General features: G+C 36.3%; 2 protein-coding genes across 7 annotated transcripts in view; one reads left to right on the forward strand and one right to left on the reverse strand.

The window, feature by feature from the left end:
- Positions 1-16,089, forward strand: part of LOC125270643 — a 154,586-nt gene that overhangs the window by 59,541 nt on the left and 78,956 nt on the right. The window lies entirely within an intron of this gene.
- The window catches only part of calcrla (calcitonin receptor-like a), a 33,700-nt gene that overhangs the window by 15,811 nt on the left and 1,800 nt on the right, over positions 1-16,089 (reverse strand). Inside the window, exon 2 of the mRNA XM_048194453.1 lies at positions 155-241. Coding sequence (XP_048050410.1) covers positions 155-220 — 66 coding nt within the window. The 5' untranslated portion in view covers positions 221-241. The remainder of the gene's footprint in view (positions 1-154; positions 242-16,089) is intronic.

Genomic DNA, 16,089 nt, shown 5'->3' on the forward strand with positions numbered 1-16,089 from the left:
AATCCAATTGCATTTTTGTTGAGGGAACCAGGTTGTTGCTTATAGCACTTCCGGGTTAGCCTACAAATTACATAATCACTGCAGCACTTTATATTTTAAAGCTACAGAAATCTTACAGATGTTTATAAAAATGATGTGGCAAATAATCTTTCACCTCAGTGACAGATCCCATCAGAAACAGACAAATTGTCCAGTTGCTAGCTGTCATCTTCTTTGGCATTTCCAATGACCCACTATCGATCTGCAAGGAAGGTAACGTCAATAAAACACTGTGCAAATTTCTAAGGGCTCTTATGCTGTTATTGACACAAACAGAAGTACTTGTCTTCTTTTCTAGCCTGTTGTTATAAACCCACACCCGCCATGCATAAACATACAGACATACGCACAGAATACACATTCAATATATTTGTCTATTGCCTCTGATGGTCATTTCAGTTCTTGTAGCATTGATCAAGAAGATGGGCTAGTACAATTTAACTATAACAATTATATATTTTACAATGTTGCTTAATTATATCTCCAGCAAAACCATTGTGGATATAGTTTAAAGGTCCCATTCTTCGTGATCCCATGTTTCCAACTTTAGTTAGTGTGTAATGTTGTTGTTAGAGTATAAATAAAATCTGTAAAATTTTAAAGCTCAAAGTTCAATGCCAAGCGAGATATTTTATTTAACAGAAATAGCCTACAATGAACGGCCTGTTTGGACTACATCCCTCTACTTCCTTCTTTAATGACGTCACTAAAACTGTGTTTTGACTAACCTCCGCCCACAGGAATACACAAAAAAGGGGCCGTGGTCTTGTTGCGCTCCCACGGAGAAGAGCAAGAGTTGCGTTTGTAAAGTGTGTTTGTCGCCATGTCGTCGAAACGCTGTTATTTTCATCCCGCAGTCCAATCACCTTTGTTTGGCCTTCCCAGGGACGCTGTACTTAGAAATCAGTGGTTACAATTTATGTTTAACTCGGTTCCCGAAAATTATAATCCACATGTTAAACTATGTGCAGCACATTTTACTGAGGACAGCTTCCTCAATCTCAGTCAGTTTAATGCCGGATTCGCACAAAGATTATTTTTGAAAGATGGAGCAGTTCCCTCTTTGTCTGGAGAAGGCGTTGTTTGTGGACCACAACCGGTAAGTGCATTTTATTATTTACGTTGGTGCGTTTAACAGTTTCTGTAACTTATCACACAAAGGGCAACGCTGTTTAGCTTTGTTAACTAGATGGCAATTGAAACTTATCCGACCAAAACTTTTAAAAAGTGTAGTAATTCAACCGGACACCATCGATTGTTGGTGTTTGTTATGATCAGTTTAAATTATTTGTTGATTTATATCTGTTGTTTACTGTTTAACCACATGCTGGTTTAGCTGCAGCCACGCGAATCATTGTTCTATGTTTAGGCCTATGTAACGTTACCTACTGTAAATAAACAGCTTACCATTGTGACACATCCTGTAAAAGACGTGTTTGCACAGGTTCTACTCGATCCTCTTCATCTATGTTCTCCGGGTCTGATTCCGGCTCAAATTGATAGGGTAAAATTAAAGACATGTTTAAAATAACACTGAGCGCATGCATCTCCCCGTTATGGTAAGAGGCGTGACCTTTCCGGGCAAGGAGCGCTAAGCTGCTGTCGAATCACAACACAGGAACCGCTGGCACAATCAGAACTCGTTACGAATTTCTGAAGGAGGGACTTCATAGAACAAGGAAGTCATCAGCCCGTTTTTATGACAGTGGAAACAGCGGTATACAGATAAGTAAATTATGTGAAAAATACTGTGTTTTTTTACACGCGAAACATGAACACATGTTATATTGCACACTATAAACACAATCAAAGCTTCAAAAAACCACGAAGAACGGGACCTTTAAATATTCATATGCCCTACGTAGAAGGGTTATTTTTCAGTTTGTCAGGTCAAGCATGCACACACTTTAACTTAGATTGTGTAGTTTCTTTAAAACTCAGTGGTGAAGAACGGTTTAGAAGAACAGGCTCTCACAATACACTTATCTATTGCGAAAAAAGAGTAGCTAATATGGAGAAAAGATCCCTGATATTACTAAATAATGTCCCTTGACTGCTCACATGGAAGGTATGGCATGTCTTCAGGTCTGTTTGGACTTGCGTTACTCATATTGGGTCACAGTCTTGCAGCAGCATGGGGAAAGCAAAAGGGGGTATTACAAATTCGAAACAGATGGTGAAAACCAGTCGTAATGTTACTCACAATGCAGCATATCATGAAACTGCACTAGCAGATCCCAAGGACCACTGCCTTTAGCTGCGTCATTGGCTCTAGCTGAAATAATGGTGTTTACTTTTCCATTCGAGGGAATAAACATGCAGGTTAGAGCCTTTGTGAGCCATTCTGCGGGCTGGTCACACTGATATCTGTCCTCTACTGATATCTCCACTATTTTATCTTCTTTTGATATCTGCACTACTTGAACAAACAGCCATTTTTTCCCTTGCTGATGCAGCCTTTTGAGTACAACCACATGGGAGGAAAATGGATGTGTCTTATAAGTCATTTTAACTGCTTGAGTTTGAAACAGATATATCAACTAAGTACTCAGGGGACGAGATGAGGTGTAGCAAATTCAGTCGAGCTTCTTTTTACGAAGTTGTCAACATAAATAATTATTTTTTTGAATGCAATAGCATCCTGTATGTAACTGTACAATCTCTAATCTTCATAAAGTTTTCAGAGCTTTACTACCCTTGGTCACCTGTAGGTTTCTGAAGAGCATTTTTGAAGCCCAAAGTGGGCGGAGCCGGCCATCGCCATCTTGGCAGCATCTCACCATGCGTCACTCCTAGATAACCGAAAATGGTCAAAGAGGGGGGACATGGGTGGAGTTGAGGTGCCTTGTTGCTGAAACCACACCCGCCTAGCGCCACGTGATTAAGTTAGCTTAGACTAATGCTACTGGTAGCATAGAGGTTGCTAGTCGGGGGCATGCAACTAGTGGTTGGGATGGAAGATATTGGTGTTTGATATTGGAATGTTTCCAGCTTAATCTTGAGGTAAATTAACCTGAAACTACACAACAAAACTTGAAATAACTTTTTATCTTTTATTGATATTATACTACACAAGGTTTAAAATGGAGCCCAGACTTCTTGGATGGTCTGTTAGTACAATTAACTGCACAACAAGCCATATTATTTGATAATTATATGAAATAATCCAGAAAAAAGCACAAACACGGCAGAGATGCCAAGTTCAGTGGCTGGAATTAGCTGAGGTGACGTGATGGCTAACAGACAGCTAGTAGTGACAGCAGCGGCAATCCACCTGTCACTCAAGTGGCCACTCCCTTAAAGGGAACCCCTGGTGTTAAGACTTGTATGGCTTAATATAACGTAAATTATGTCTCTTCGTGAAATATGTAGTAGAAAACCCATGAAAGATTTACGTTATTTAAAAAATCCACTACATATTTGGACCGATTTGGACAATGGCCGGCGTCATTTTGTTTGCGTTCTATGTCGATGATGTCAAATGGTTGCACTTTGTCAGCTACTTGCATTACTCTATGGCTATTTTTACCGCAACACAACTCGGAATATAATATACGATGCCACATTGTGCAGCTTTTGATTGTAATTTTCAGTCGATGAGCCACAAGAGAAGTGATGACTTATAAAAAAAAAATTCACCCCCCTCAAAGTTGTCACAAAGGGCAAAATTAGCTATATAGACCAAAACCACTTTTTGTACCAGGCTGTAAACATATTTTTTTTCTGCTGTAAAGTTGGGCATTTTAAAATGGGGGTCTATGGGATTGACTCCCTTATCTAGCGGCCAGTCGATGAATTGCAGTTTAAGTCACTTCCGTGTTGGATTCAAGAGAGAGACCGGAAGATTGCCACTTGATTTTTACTTAACGTATATCGAACATTTCACTTTTGCTCTGATCTAAATACATTTGTGTTGTGGTCATTGCACAAGTTAAATAGTTCCCCCTTCTGAAATGTGTATATGCCACATCAAGTGGAGAGCAATTCAGAATGAGCAGGAAATAATCAAGGGCTAAGTGCACGGCCACTCCTCTGATTAATGACCGATCATCTCCATCCTTACACTTCCAAACGGAAATCCAATAATGCTTCCTTAAATGACACTTGTTGGAGTCATTAGTCATAAGCGAAATTGATACCATTTCCTGCAAACATGCAGTCTAATAAATGACTGAGTGTTACCTTATTACTGCAATTGATAGACAAAAAGGTCACTTTGTTGGTCAGGCAATCTCCCTTAATACCTCATTGGGTAATATATAAGACTTTGACATGTTACTTAATTCAGCAGAGCAAACCATATATCATACATTTATTGATCATGTGTGAAGTCTTATATGAAAAACCAATAGTGGCAAAGGACTGTATTCAATTCAAGTCCACTATTATTTACTATTATTAATTATACACTATTATTTATCCTACAACAAAGACAATATACACTTCAATTCATTTTTGATTTTTTTTTCTTTTTTTTTTTTTAAAGAAATTCCTTATTCAGCTGTATTCAGTAAGCATGCATTAAACTGATCAAAAGTGTCAGTAAAGACTTGTAATGTTTGTAAAGATTTCTATTTCAAATAAATGCTGTTCTTTTGACCTTTCTATTCATCAAAGAATACTGAAAAAAGTATCACAAAAATAAGTTTTCACGAAAATATTAAACAGCACAACTGTTTTCAACATTGATATTAATAAGAAATGTTTCGTGAGCATTTTTTAAAATCAAATAAAAGCAGCCTTGGTGAGCAAAAAAAAAAAAAAAAAAAATCTTACTGACCCAAAACGTTTGAAGGGTATTGTATATATTAAAGTTATTTAAACACTGTGTACTTGTGTATAGATTTGTAAGAAATCTTTTCTGCTATTGTTTTGAATGCATTTGAAGATTTGAAGCTTGTAAACATCCTTCAGTGACCAAAGTATGTTTACTTGCTGTCCAAGTTCCTTCTAAGCATTCACAATTACCTTTTCCTTTTCTCAGAATAACCCAGGCTCACTCAGAACTCCCACATTGTGATCTGCGGCGATTAGACTTATCGCTCAAATACATGCTCAGCACAGACCCAGTGGCACATCTCTTGATGTAAATATGCCCCGCACACAAGTTGTATTCATCTCATTTCCATTAGAGATGAAAATGTAAACACTGCAACTGTGCACTCAAGATAAACACTCCTTAAAATATATTGAATTGAAATCCTAGAAAATTATGTCATTATTTACTTAACCTGATGTTATTCCGAACCCATTTGCTGCTATTTTTACATGGAAAACCAAAGGGAAGAATTTCACATAGATCCAATAGATCCAAGTAATTAGTATTTTTTTTTTTTATTAAAATATTTCTGTTTCTTAAGTACTTCAACTTATTTTATTTCAGTTAGTTGCTAAGACCTCAGTTAAAGGTGCCCTAGAATAAAAAATTTTATTTACCTCGACATAGTTGAATAACAAGAGTTCAGTACATGGAAAAGACTTACATTGAGTTTCAAACTCCATTGCTTCCTCCTCCTTATGTAAATCTCATTTGTTTAAAAGACCTCTGAAGTGAAGTGACAGGTGAATCTCAACATAACACCGACTGTTACGTAACAGACGGGATCATTAATATGTACGCCCCCAATATTTGCATATGCCAGCTCATGTTCAAGGCATTAGACAAGGGCAGCCAGTATTAACGTCTGGATCTGTGCACAGATGAATCATCAAACTAGGTAAGCAAGCAAGAACAATAGCGAAAAATGGCAGATGGAGTGATAATAACCGACATGATCCATGATTACATGATATTTTTAGTGATATTTGTAAATTGTCTTTCTAAATGTTTCGTTAGCATGTTGCTAATGTACTGTTAAATGTGGTTAAAGTTACCATCGTTTCTTACTGTATTCACAGAGACAAGAGAGCCGTCGCGATATTTTTATTTTTACTTGCAGTCTGTATAATGCATAAACACATCTTCATTCTTTATAAATCTCTCCAACAGTGTAGCATTAGCCCGTTAGCCACAGAACACTATCAAACTCATTCAGAATCAAATGTAAACATCCAAATAAATACTATACTCACATGATCCGACGCATACATGCAGTATACATGACGAACATCTTGTAAAGATCCATTTGAGGGTTATATTAGCTGTGTGAACTTTGTAAACGCACTGTATTATAGTCACGAGCGCAGGGAGTGCGCGATGTAAAGGGGCTGCGTGCTGAATCGGTGCATAGTTAATGATGCCCCAAAATAGGTAGTTAACAAAATTAATTAAATTTAAAAAAAATCTATGGGGTATTTTGAGCTGAAACTTCACAGACACATTCAGAGGACACCTTAGACTTATATTACATCTTGTAAAAACTGGTTCTAGGGCACTTTTAATTTTTTTTTTTTTTTTTTAAAATTACATTTCAGGTTTTCTTATACGTTTAAGCTTTATTCTTTTACGTTTATAGCTTATCTGATATTTATATTATTTGAGCTCTGTTGTAATTAATGAAAATTATTTTTAAAAGTTCAGTTTTAGTTAACAGTAATAACACTGCTCCTAAATGCAACACATACTTTCTTGCAACTGCAACAAAATCTGCAACAAGACTATGTCATAGAAAGCCAAAAGGGTAACAGCTGTCTTTGCACCAGACATTCCCAGCTGTAACCTGCCACCTGATTTTCACATAACAGCCCAAAAGCCCTTAGGTGCAGTTCGCTCCTTCACACACTTACTCCACCCCTTTGTTTTGTCAAGGCACCTCAAACCCTCATTACACTGTTGTGGATTTTTCTGTTAGCTGCAGATGATGTGTATTAGCTGAACATGAGGATGAAGCCAATATTGGCTCACAGCTTGCCTTGGGCACAAACAGATGTTAAGCTTACGAAGCTAATCATAATGAAGTCATGCAGATGCTGAAGAACATGGCTTGCTGTCAGAGAGAAAGCTGCTCTGAAGTGTCTTGGAAGGTGGGTTGTAGCACAGGCCATTAGAAAATGCCAAGCTTTTACTTCCTCTGATTCCCGTGCCCTTTCACAGCCCTGCACAATTATCCGTCACATGCAGGAACTCATACAATTTCTTTGGGGGAAGTAATTGGCTGTGATGACTGTCACAGGTAAACAGCGAATTGTATGAATGTTTTTTTTATATAATGCAATTTCTTTATTTTGCATTTAAATAATAGTACAGGCAAATAGCACAGGCTCCAACTTAAAAGAAAATACAAAAACATCTTACATGTCATATAATGAAATTTCATTGTATTTGTGTTATTAGCATTAGTAATTTTGAATCACATGTGCATTAAAGGTGCAGTGTGTAAATTCTAGCTGCATCTAGCGCTGAGGTTGCGAATTGCAATATAGAGAAGCTACGGTGGCCAACACAGGACAAAAATGTCATCATCTGAGTAGCCAGTCAAGCAAACGCGCTCTGTAGAACAGTTTGTCCGTTTAGGGCAACTGCAGAAACATGGTGGTGCAAAATAGTGACTTAACATGTGAGGGGACCTGCGGTGTATGAGATAGAAATGGCTCATTCTAAGGTAATAAAAACGTAATGGTTCATTATGTAAGGTCTTTATGCACCACTGAAAACATACTTATGCATGTTATATTGCATTTCTGTCAATAGATCCTCCTAAATTGTACACATTGCACCTTTAACATCCTCGTCTTAAACAGTACTGTAATTCAATTGTTCTCAACTTGTTCTGCAACTAGGTTTGGATGCCAAGTGGTGACCCAACAAAGTAAAAATATTGTAAACAAGTAAATAAAATTTTTTTATTAATACTACCTTGAACTTTATAGGCAACAATAAGCAAAATTATTACCACAATTATTAACATTTTTGTTCAAGTTGCAAGTGTTGCAAAACCTGTTCATGTTGGCAACTGTATAATTTTATTAACTTATACTAGTTTAATAGATGAATTTTCTTCATCATTTTGTAGAGTTTGATTTGATGTCAACAAAAAAAGTCATTAGAAGTATTTTTGTGTTGATAAAGATAAGAAGCCATTATACAGTACACTACCTTTCAAAGGTTTGGGTAAGTTTTTTTTCTTTTAATGTTTTTGAAAGAAGTCTCTTATGCTCACCATGGTTGCATTTATTTGACCAAAAATACAGTTAAAAACAACTATTAAATAACTGTTTTCTATTTTAATCTATTTTAAAATGTAATTAATTCCTGTGATGCAAAGCTGAATTTTCAGCATCATTACGCCAGTCTTCAGTGTCACATGATCCTTCAGAAATCATTCTAATATGTTGGTTTGGTATGCAAAATCGGAGTATTAAAAAACAGTTGTGCAGCTTAATATTTTTGTGGAAACCATGATAAGTTTTTTTTTCTGGATTCTTTGATGAATAGAAAGTTCAAAAGAACTGTATTCATTTGAAACTGAAATCTTTTGTAACTATGTAAAAGTCTTCACTGTCACTTTTGATCAATTTAATATATCCTTGCTGAATAAAATGTTTCATTTGTTTTCAAAAAATATATTACTGACCTCAAAATTTGTAGTGGTATACTGCAGAGACAAGCTTGTCATGTTTGTTTTCTATCAATTAAACACAGTACGGTTATTTCAATGTCACGTTATGATGGTTTCAACAATAGCAGCTAATGCAGTGACAATTTGAGGGATTATGTATACTTGAGCATCAGGTTTGTCTAGATAGCTACGGGATATTACAAAAGAGGGTGTGAAATCATACACTGTAACACAATCTGAAGAATATACAGTACCAGCACTGTAACTTAAAATAGAGCCAGGGAGTATGAAATGAAGCCTATAAAAAGTAGTACAGCATTAAGCAAATACGTATGAATGTTTTATTCAGCCTGAATACTACTCCAGCATCTGTCAAATCAGGGCAGCAAATTGCTGTTATGAAACACACCAAGTAACTACCTGGAAACATCTGCCAATGTTGATACTTGGTAATGTGATCCGAACCACCCTTTTCCTGCCCCAGCGTAACACAGCTGAACATGCAAAACCACAAGGGCGACCATTATCCTCCAGTGTGGCTACTGATACAAACAGCCCAAGGAGAACAGAAATAAAACAGGGTGGCAAAGCTGTTCATATACAGTTACAAATATACACATTTAAAAATAAAGCCATCACAAGCTGCTCCAGAATAACACCTGCAGAGTAAATACATATTTTAATCTATTTCAGGGCTCAAACCATAATCCAGCCCCAAAGTGTTTCCACTGTTTGTCATAACTTGCTCTTAAGTGTCTGGATACAGATAAATGTTATGATGGAACATTTGAAAACTCTCATTTTGGAAATGCAGGGGTGAACTTACTAAACAGCTCAACCAGCTAATTGCTAAACCACTGATCTGCAGAATTTCTTTGGTGAATTGCATGTTAAACAACTTATAAATGCATGTAAATAAAGTGTTATCAGCTGGCACAATTTAGATATTAAGTGTTCTGCTGATAGCATATTGTAACTTTTAGTGTAACATTGGTAGCGTTGGGGAAAGTTACTTTTAAAAGTAATGTTACAATATTGTGGTACTCCCTAAAAAGTAACTAATTGCATTACTTAGTTACACCTAATGGAACGTAATGCATTACATTAATTTTAAATTACGTTTTCTCAGCTGGGCTTTTAAATAAGAAAAAACAAACAAATAAACAAAAGTTCTATTTTTGGAAAATGTAAAGGCTTTTTTACATCAAACAAGAGATGAATAAGCCGTTCAAGTCCAAATTTGGACATGCACTCGCGGACTTCCCTAAGCACTTCCCCTGAAGTGCGTTCAACTTCGTCAAGTGGCTGAGGGAAGTTTACTTTCATAGACCCTCGACCCCTCGATTTTGACTGTGGGAGCGAGTCTAAGCAGTACACATCAGGCAGATCCATAGACCATAATGCACCATGATTGTGACAACATAGCAAGTCACGCTTAATTTACTCCCACCCGCCACAACTCTATAGTGTATAATATTGGCGTTTTTTGACATTCAACCACATTTAACCCTCTGGAGTCTGAGGCTGATTTGGGGCCTGGAGAAGTTTTGACATGCCCTGACATTTGTGCTTTTTTCAGTTGTTCATAAACATATTAATGACACAAGTGTCATTACACTGTATTCAGCACAAACTAGGCTACCATAATATGTGAGGAACATGTGTGTACATGTTTGTGTTTTTGAAGGAATAACGTTTATGCGTGGTTACTGAAAAAACAAAAAACTTAAGTCACTGATATAAGGCCAATAAAAGTATATTAAATCTGTGTTCACAAGACTTTTGGGTATTGAAGGTTGTAGACTAGAGTTTTTGCTTCAAAATTATGTAAAAATTATGCTGACTACTCTTTCATTTATAACAATATACTGATTTAGTTTTTGTAAGACACTTTTTGCCAAGAAACACGGTATGCGAGGAGGCGTGAATCTCCATGAATAATGGCTCATTCTCACCTGTGAAGACAAAAGAATTGAATAGTAATGACCTGAAAAGACTTGCATATTAATGAGGCATTTCAGTCAGGTAGGCTGTGAAAAAAAACTTCTGTGATGTCTCAAGCTCATCATGGTATATGAAACATACAGAAAAATTTTATTACAATATAAAATAATGGTTTTATATTATACTTTAAAATATAATGTATTTCTGTGATGCAAAGAGTCTGAATATAGGCTTTTAGTTTAAAAGCATGCACATTTGGAGAAATATAGGATTCTCATATGTTTATGTCAATTTTCTATACAGAGGAGTTATTTTTTATTTAATATTCATTGTTATCTCTATGAGCGCTGGTGTTTGCAATTCATACTGCAGCCGGAGGGCGCTCTCTGTGCATTTTAGTCCACAAATTCACCTAAGAAGAAGACGATATTCCATGAATGGTGTTTACCAATTCATACTACAGCCGGAGGGCGCTAAAGAAACAAAAACTCACTTAAAACTTATCAATAGAAGAAAACAAACAGGAATTTACTGAATGTCTTCCAGAGATCGCTAACCATGGCTTTTTCATCCAGATAAACAATTTTCAAGGCAATAAATACACGATTGAGATGATGAATGCATGTGTTGTCTCTGAATTTGCCTGTGAATAGCGCTGGCTCCGTGGGTGTGGCCGCATTAGTGGGTAATGAGCTGAATCACGGACTTCTGACATGGCTCTCTTTTCATACAGATTACATAAACACAGAATGTTTGTTTTCGATTTGACTTGCACGATTTAAAACCTGACATTTCAACGTTTTGTTAGACATAAGTATGAATTTTTTGTGATTAGTATTCACTAAGTTACACTTCATTTTCTGAGAACTATCAGATTGGACTTCGTTCAGAGGGAGATGAGAGATCACGCATCATGTTAGTTTTCTTTATTTTACAAAAAGCACAACATTTTGTTTTTACTCTGAGTGTATACAAATAAAAGGAGATATTCTATAGTTTCAATTGATGTATTACTTATGTTTCTATGACAAAAAATGACGGAGTATTTTAAGTCTGTTTTGCTGCAATGTGAAAAAAAACCTGCAAAACGCGCCGGCGCGTTTTTAGACCTCAGAGTGTTAATACTTGTAACTACCTTAAGCTGACTGTTATATAACTATGACACAGTTATAGTTTATTGTATTGTTGTCATTTTCGTTTGTGTATTTTTAATAAAAATATATGAATATATTCATATTTATATTACATATTCGCTTAGTGAGGTCTGATTACTCTGATTACTATACTCATTGAAGTATATGCGCGAGACATCACTGCCATTGTCAGAGCGCGATCAGACCTCACTAAGCGAATGCTGAACGCAGTTGGACATAGTGGTGTATTAGAGGTAAAAAATTATATAAATACTGTTCGGTTTCTCGCACAAACCGATTGTTTGTGTCTTAGGACATCAATGTGTCGTCATGAGCCGCAGGGTTTAATTTGGACTTGTCTATGCAAGTTTTTTTCTACTCTTATTGTTCGAGTTCCCATTCACTCCCATTATTTGACTGACAGACGGCAACGGTTGCAGTTAAAAATCATCATTTGTGTTCTACTGAAGTAACAAAGTCACCTACATCTTGGATGCCCTGAGGGTAAGCAGATAAACATTTTTTGGGTGAACTATCCCTTTAACTAGTTATTTAGAAAAAGTAATCTGATAATGTAACAGTTACATAATCAGATTACTTTTTATGTGTCTTCCCCAAGTTGGGTTGAAAATGGACAAACCCAGTGGTTCGGTTGAATGTTTGCTCAACGTGCTGGGCAGTTTTATTTAGCCCAACTATAGTTTATAATTACTATATGGCTGAACCCATAATTACTAGAGGCAACAATAATAATTAAAAGGTGAACATTTATTGATAAGCAATTTAATAAATTTTTATTGTTTAAATATTATTCATTAAACTTATTAATAGATGTTCATTTATTAAACGTATTAATAAATGTTCATTTCCAACACATTTTGGGTTTATTTTAAGCAAGCAATACAGAAATTTTTAACAATAGTTGAGTTAAATAAAACTACCCAGGAGGTTGGGCAAACATTTAACCCAACCGCTGGGTTAAAATAACCCAATCACTGGGTTTGTCCATTTTCAACCCAACTTGGGTTGTTTTGGGTTGTTTAACCCAGCATTTTTTAGAGTCTAAAAGCACAAATAAAAAAAATATTTATAAAAATATTTAAATACCCCCAGTGCATTTAACATTTGGTTGAGTCATTTAGTGAATTTCCAAAATGATCATTTTCAATTTTTCCATCATTTAATTTGTGCTGTTACTTGCTTTGCCTAATTTCTTTGGTGAATTGGATGCTAAACAACACAGAAAATGCATGTAAATGTATCAGCTGGCACGATTCAGATATTCAAGTGTTCAGCTGACAGCATATTGTAACTTTTAGTGTTTAAAATTGGCTAAGAACATCCTGTGAAAATATAGCTGCTAAAAACACACTTCTCTCTTGTTTACAGAAAAAATGCCTTATTTAAAGCATGCACCGCAGATGCCCATTCATGATAATCACATAGCAGCTCCTGCAATGAAAAACAAATTGTTCAATGAAGCATGCAGGACTAAAAAAAAACAACTGATTTAGCATATTCTGCAGTAACAGCCTTGTTCCAATAAATCAAAAGGACAGATCAGGTCTCCTTTTTTCACATGGCTTTTTTTTTAGAATACATAAACAAATTGAGACAATTAGGACTTTCTCAAACCACAGACACAGAACCTCTACCCTCCTTTGATTCTGATTCCAGCAACCAAAATTATAATCTACTTCAGCGCTTTGAAACCTGACCAATCACATGCAAATGTATCCCTAATGTATTAAAACTAGACAGCTGAAAAAGCTCAGGGGAAGCATTGTGTTCATAGAAGATCCACAAAGATGTCCTGCTGTGTCTAGCATCTAAAACCACTTCCTCTGCAGACCATTATCTGGGACCATGAGTTCTGCCTCTGCAGTCCACCAGTATGCGCTCCCAGGATTCCTCTGAGCCATGAAAATAAAACTCGGAACCTGATCATATTCACCCCTATTTTTAAACCTGCAAAACTTCAGCCTGTACCCTCCAGGTCCTGAACTTGAACTTCAGGAGACTTTGCTGCTTACGGGAGAGAACGGCATCTGAGTGTTTGCGCGAAAGGCTGCGGTCCAATGAGTTATGCAACTCAGGTAACACTTTCGGCAAGGTCCGTGAGGAGCAAACAAAAGTGAGAAACTAAGGGGAGGAGGTGAATGTTAAAATTAGAAGAGGAAGATCCAGTTCCACTCGGTGCTCCTAAATCATTCTGAGAAAAATTAAATCCCACTTTAAAGGAAGTGTTTGGCAGACACATGATAACTGTAGACTGACCCACTTGGAAGTGGGTGGGCTTTGATTCATCCACATGCATTCCCAGGATCCCCCGCACTCCAAGTGGTGGCAGAGGCCAGTAAATCTTAAAGCCAACGGCAGTTTGTTTAGTGTATATCAGCGTTAAACACTCATTCTGAGGCTCCGTTTATATTTCCACTGTTTGGCAACCCACACAAGCCCTTCATCTCTAGGGTCCATTTTTAAAAATACTACAGCCTCATTCACTCTGTGTCATCAGCTACATGTATAGCCATGATTAATCATACTGCAGGACAAACCTGGCTGCCAGTGTGTGTGTATATATATATATATATATATATATATATATATATATATATATATATATATATATATATATACACACTATGCTGACCAAGGATGCCTTTATTGTATCAAAAATACAGTAAAAACAATAATATTGTGATTAATTGATATTGGTGCTAAATTATTTATAATTAATTAAGTTATAAATTATCAGTATTGATGTTTTTCCTCTTAATATTTTTGTAGAAACAGTGATACATTTTCTTTCCACATTCTCTGATGAATAGAAAGCTCAATGAACAACATTTATTAACACAAAAAACAGTAACACGTTTGTTTGTTTGTTTGTTTGTTTTATTAAGCAGCACAACTGTTTTCAACATTAATGAAAATTAGAAATGTTTCTTGAGCAGCAAATCAGCATATTAAAATGATTTTGTAGGCTCACATGACACTGAGGAATGATGCTGAAAATAATCCCAAGAATAATTTACATTTTAAAATATATTGAAATAAAAAGCAGTTGTTTTAAATTGCAATAATATTTCACAATAATACTGTTTTTACTGTATTTTGGATCAAATAAATGCAGTATGGTGAGCATAAGAGACTTTCTTTTGATAGGTCAAACTATCTGTGTATATAGCAGACAGATATTTCATGAGGTTATACCTAGAGCAATTATTCTATACCATGCATCTCTTTAACAAAATAAACATCACTGACTTAATGTTTGATTCTATTTGATAATACTGATTGTGAGTGAAATAGATATAATGGAAATAACAGCTAGAGAGCAGGTTGCAATAAAAGGCTTGCTGCGCTTCAACGCACATAAAATCTAATGAATCTAGAGGGAGGAAATGAAATGGTCCTATTAGCCTGACTCCAGTTTAATGCCTGAAACAAGGCACTGAATCCCTAACTGTAATAAATCTTTTTTTGCATTAATTCAAAGCATCTAATCATGAACACTGACACTGCTGCTAATACAAAAACATGACCTGTCTCATGGTGGAAATGGAGAAAACATTTACTTTGCAAATGCTCAGGGGTGTTTTGAGTTCACATGCATCTAATTATGTGACCAGTGTGCAAAAATTCTATTAATCCAACCAGTGGGACTCAGAGCTCAAGAGCACACTTTTTTTACTTATAGTACAGGACTGTGATAGCCATATTTGCACTTAAACATTCTGGCATTGTTTACCGTCTGCTCTCCACGTTTCCGTGACGGAGGTAAGGGGTGAACCATGGTAATGGCACAGTAACTGAATGCAATGTCGCCAGGGCAGGAACACAGCTTTGTTCAACTGACATTAAATCCTCTTTGAAAGCAGCACTCAACCCTGACAAACACATGCATGCTTTGGGGCTCTGCATTGAGAAGCACATAAAAGGCTCTCAAACGGCGAGGCTAAATAATTGATTCCCTTTTAAAAGCATAATCTATGCTCTTTAACGTATTCTGTGTGGGGATTAATTGGCTTTCCGTGATCTAAGTAGCAAATCCTCCTTCATTAGGTCCCTTTGCCAGCTTGCATCCCCAGAGACGAACGGTCACTTTTAATTTTGCAACCTATGCAGCCTAATCCGTAGAACAAATTGTTCATACCTCAGCACTATGGTCTGATTATGAAAATAAGCGATATTAGAGAATGCTTGTCCATGTAAAACTCGCCACCATTATGCCAGAGCTTTGCTATGCCATTGCTAAAGTGGTTTTACCACACTTCTGTGCAGTCACTAGTATTCAGAGTGGTTACAATGGCATTGCTAGGTGACTGCTAGTGTGTTCTGCTTGGTCTATGAAAGCCGCATGATTTAAGGTATTATTTAAACCAATAGCACAAACTGCGCAACATTAGTTAGTTACGCCGCAAAGTTTTTTACATTAAGAAGTTTGTTCAAATCCCTAAGCGCAAGTATGA

The sequence above is a fragment of the Megalobrama amblycephala genome, linkage group LG6, assembly GCF_018812025.1.
Source record: "Megalobrama amblycephala isolate DHTTF-2021 linkage group LG6, ASM1881202v1, whole genome shotgun sequence".
NCBI lineage: Eukaryota > Metazoa > Chordata > Actinopteri > Cypriniformes > Xenocyprididae > Megalobrama > Megalobrama amblycephala.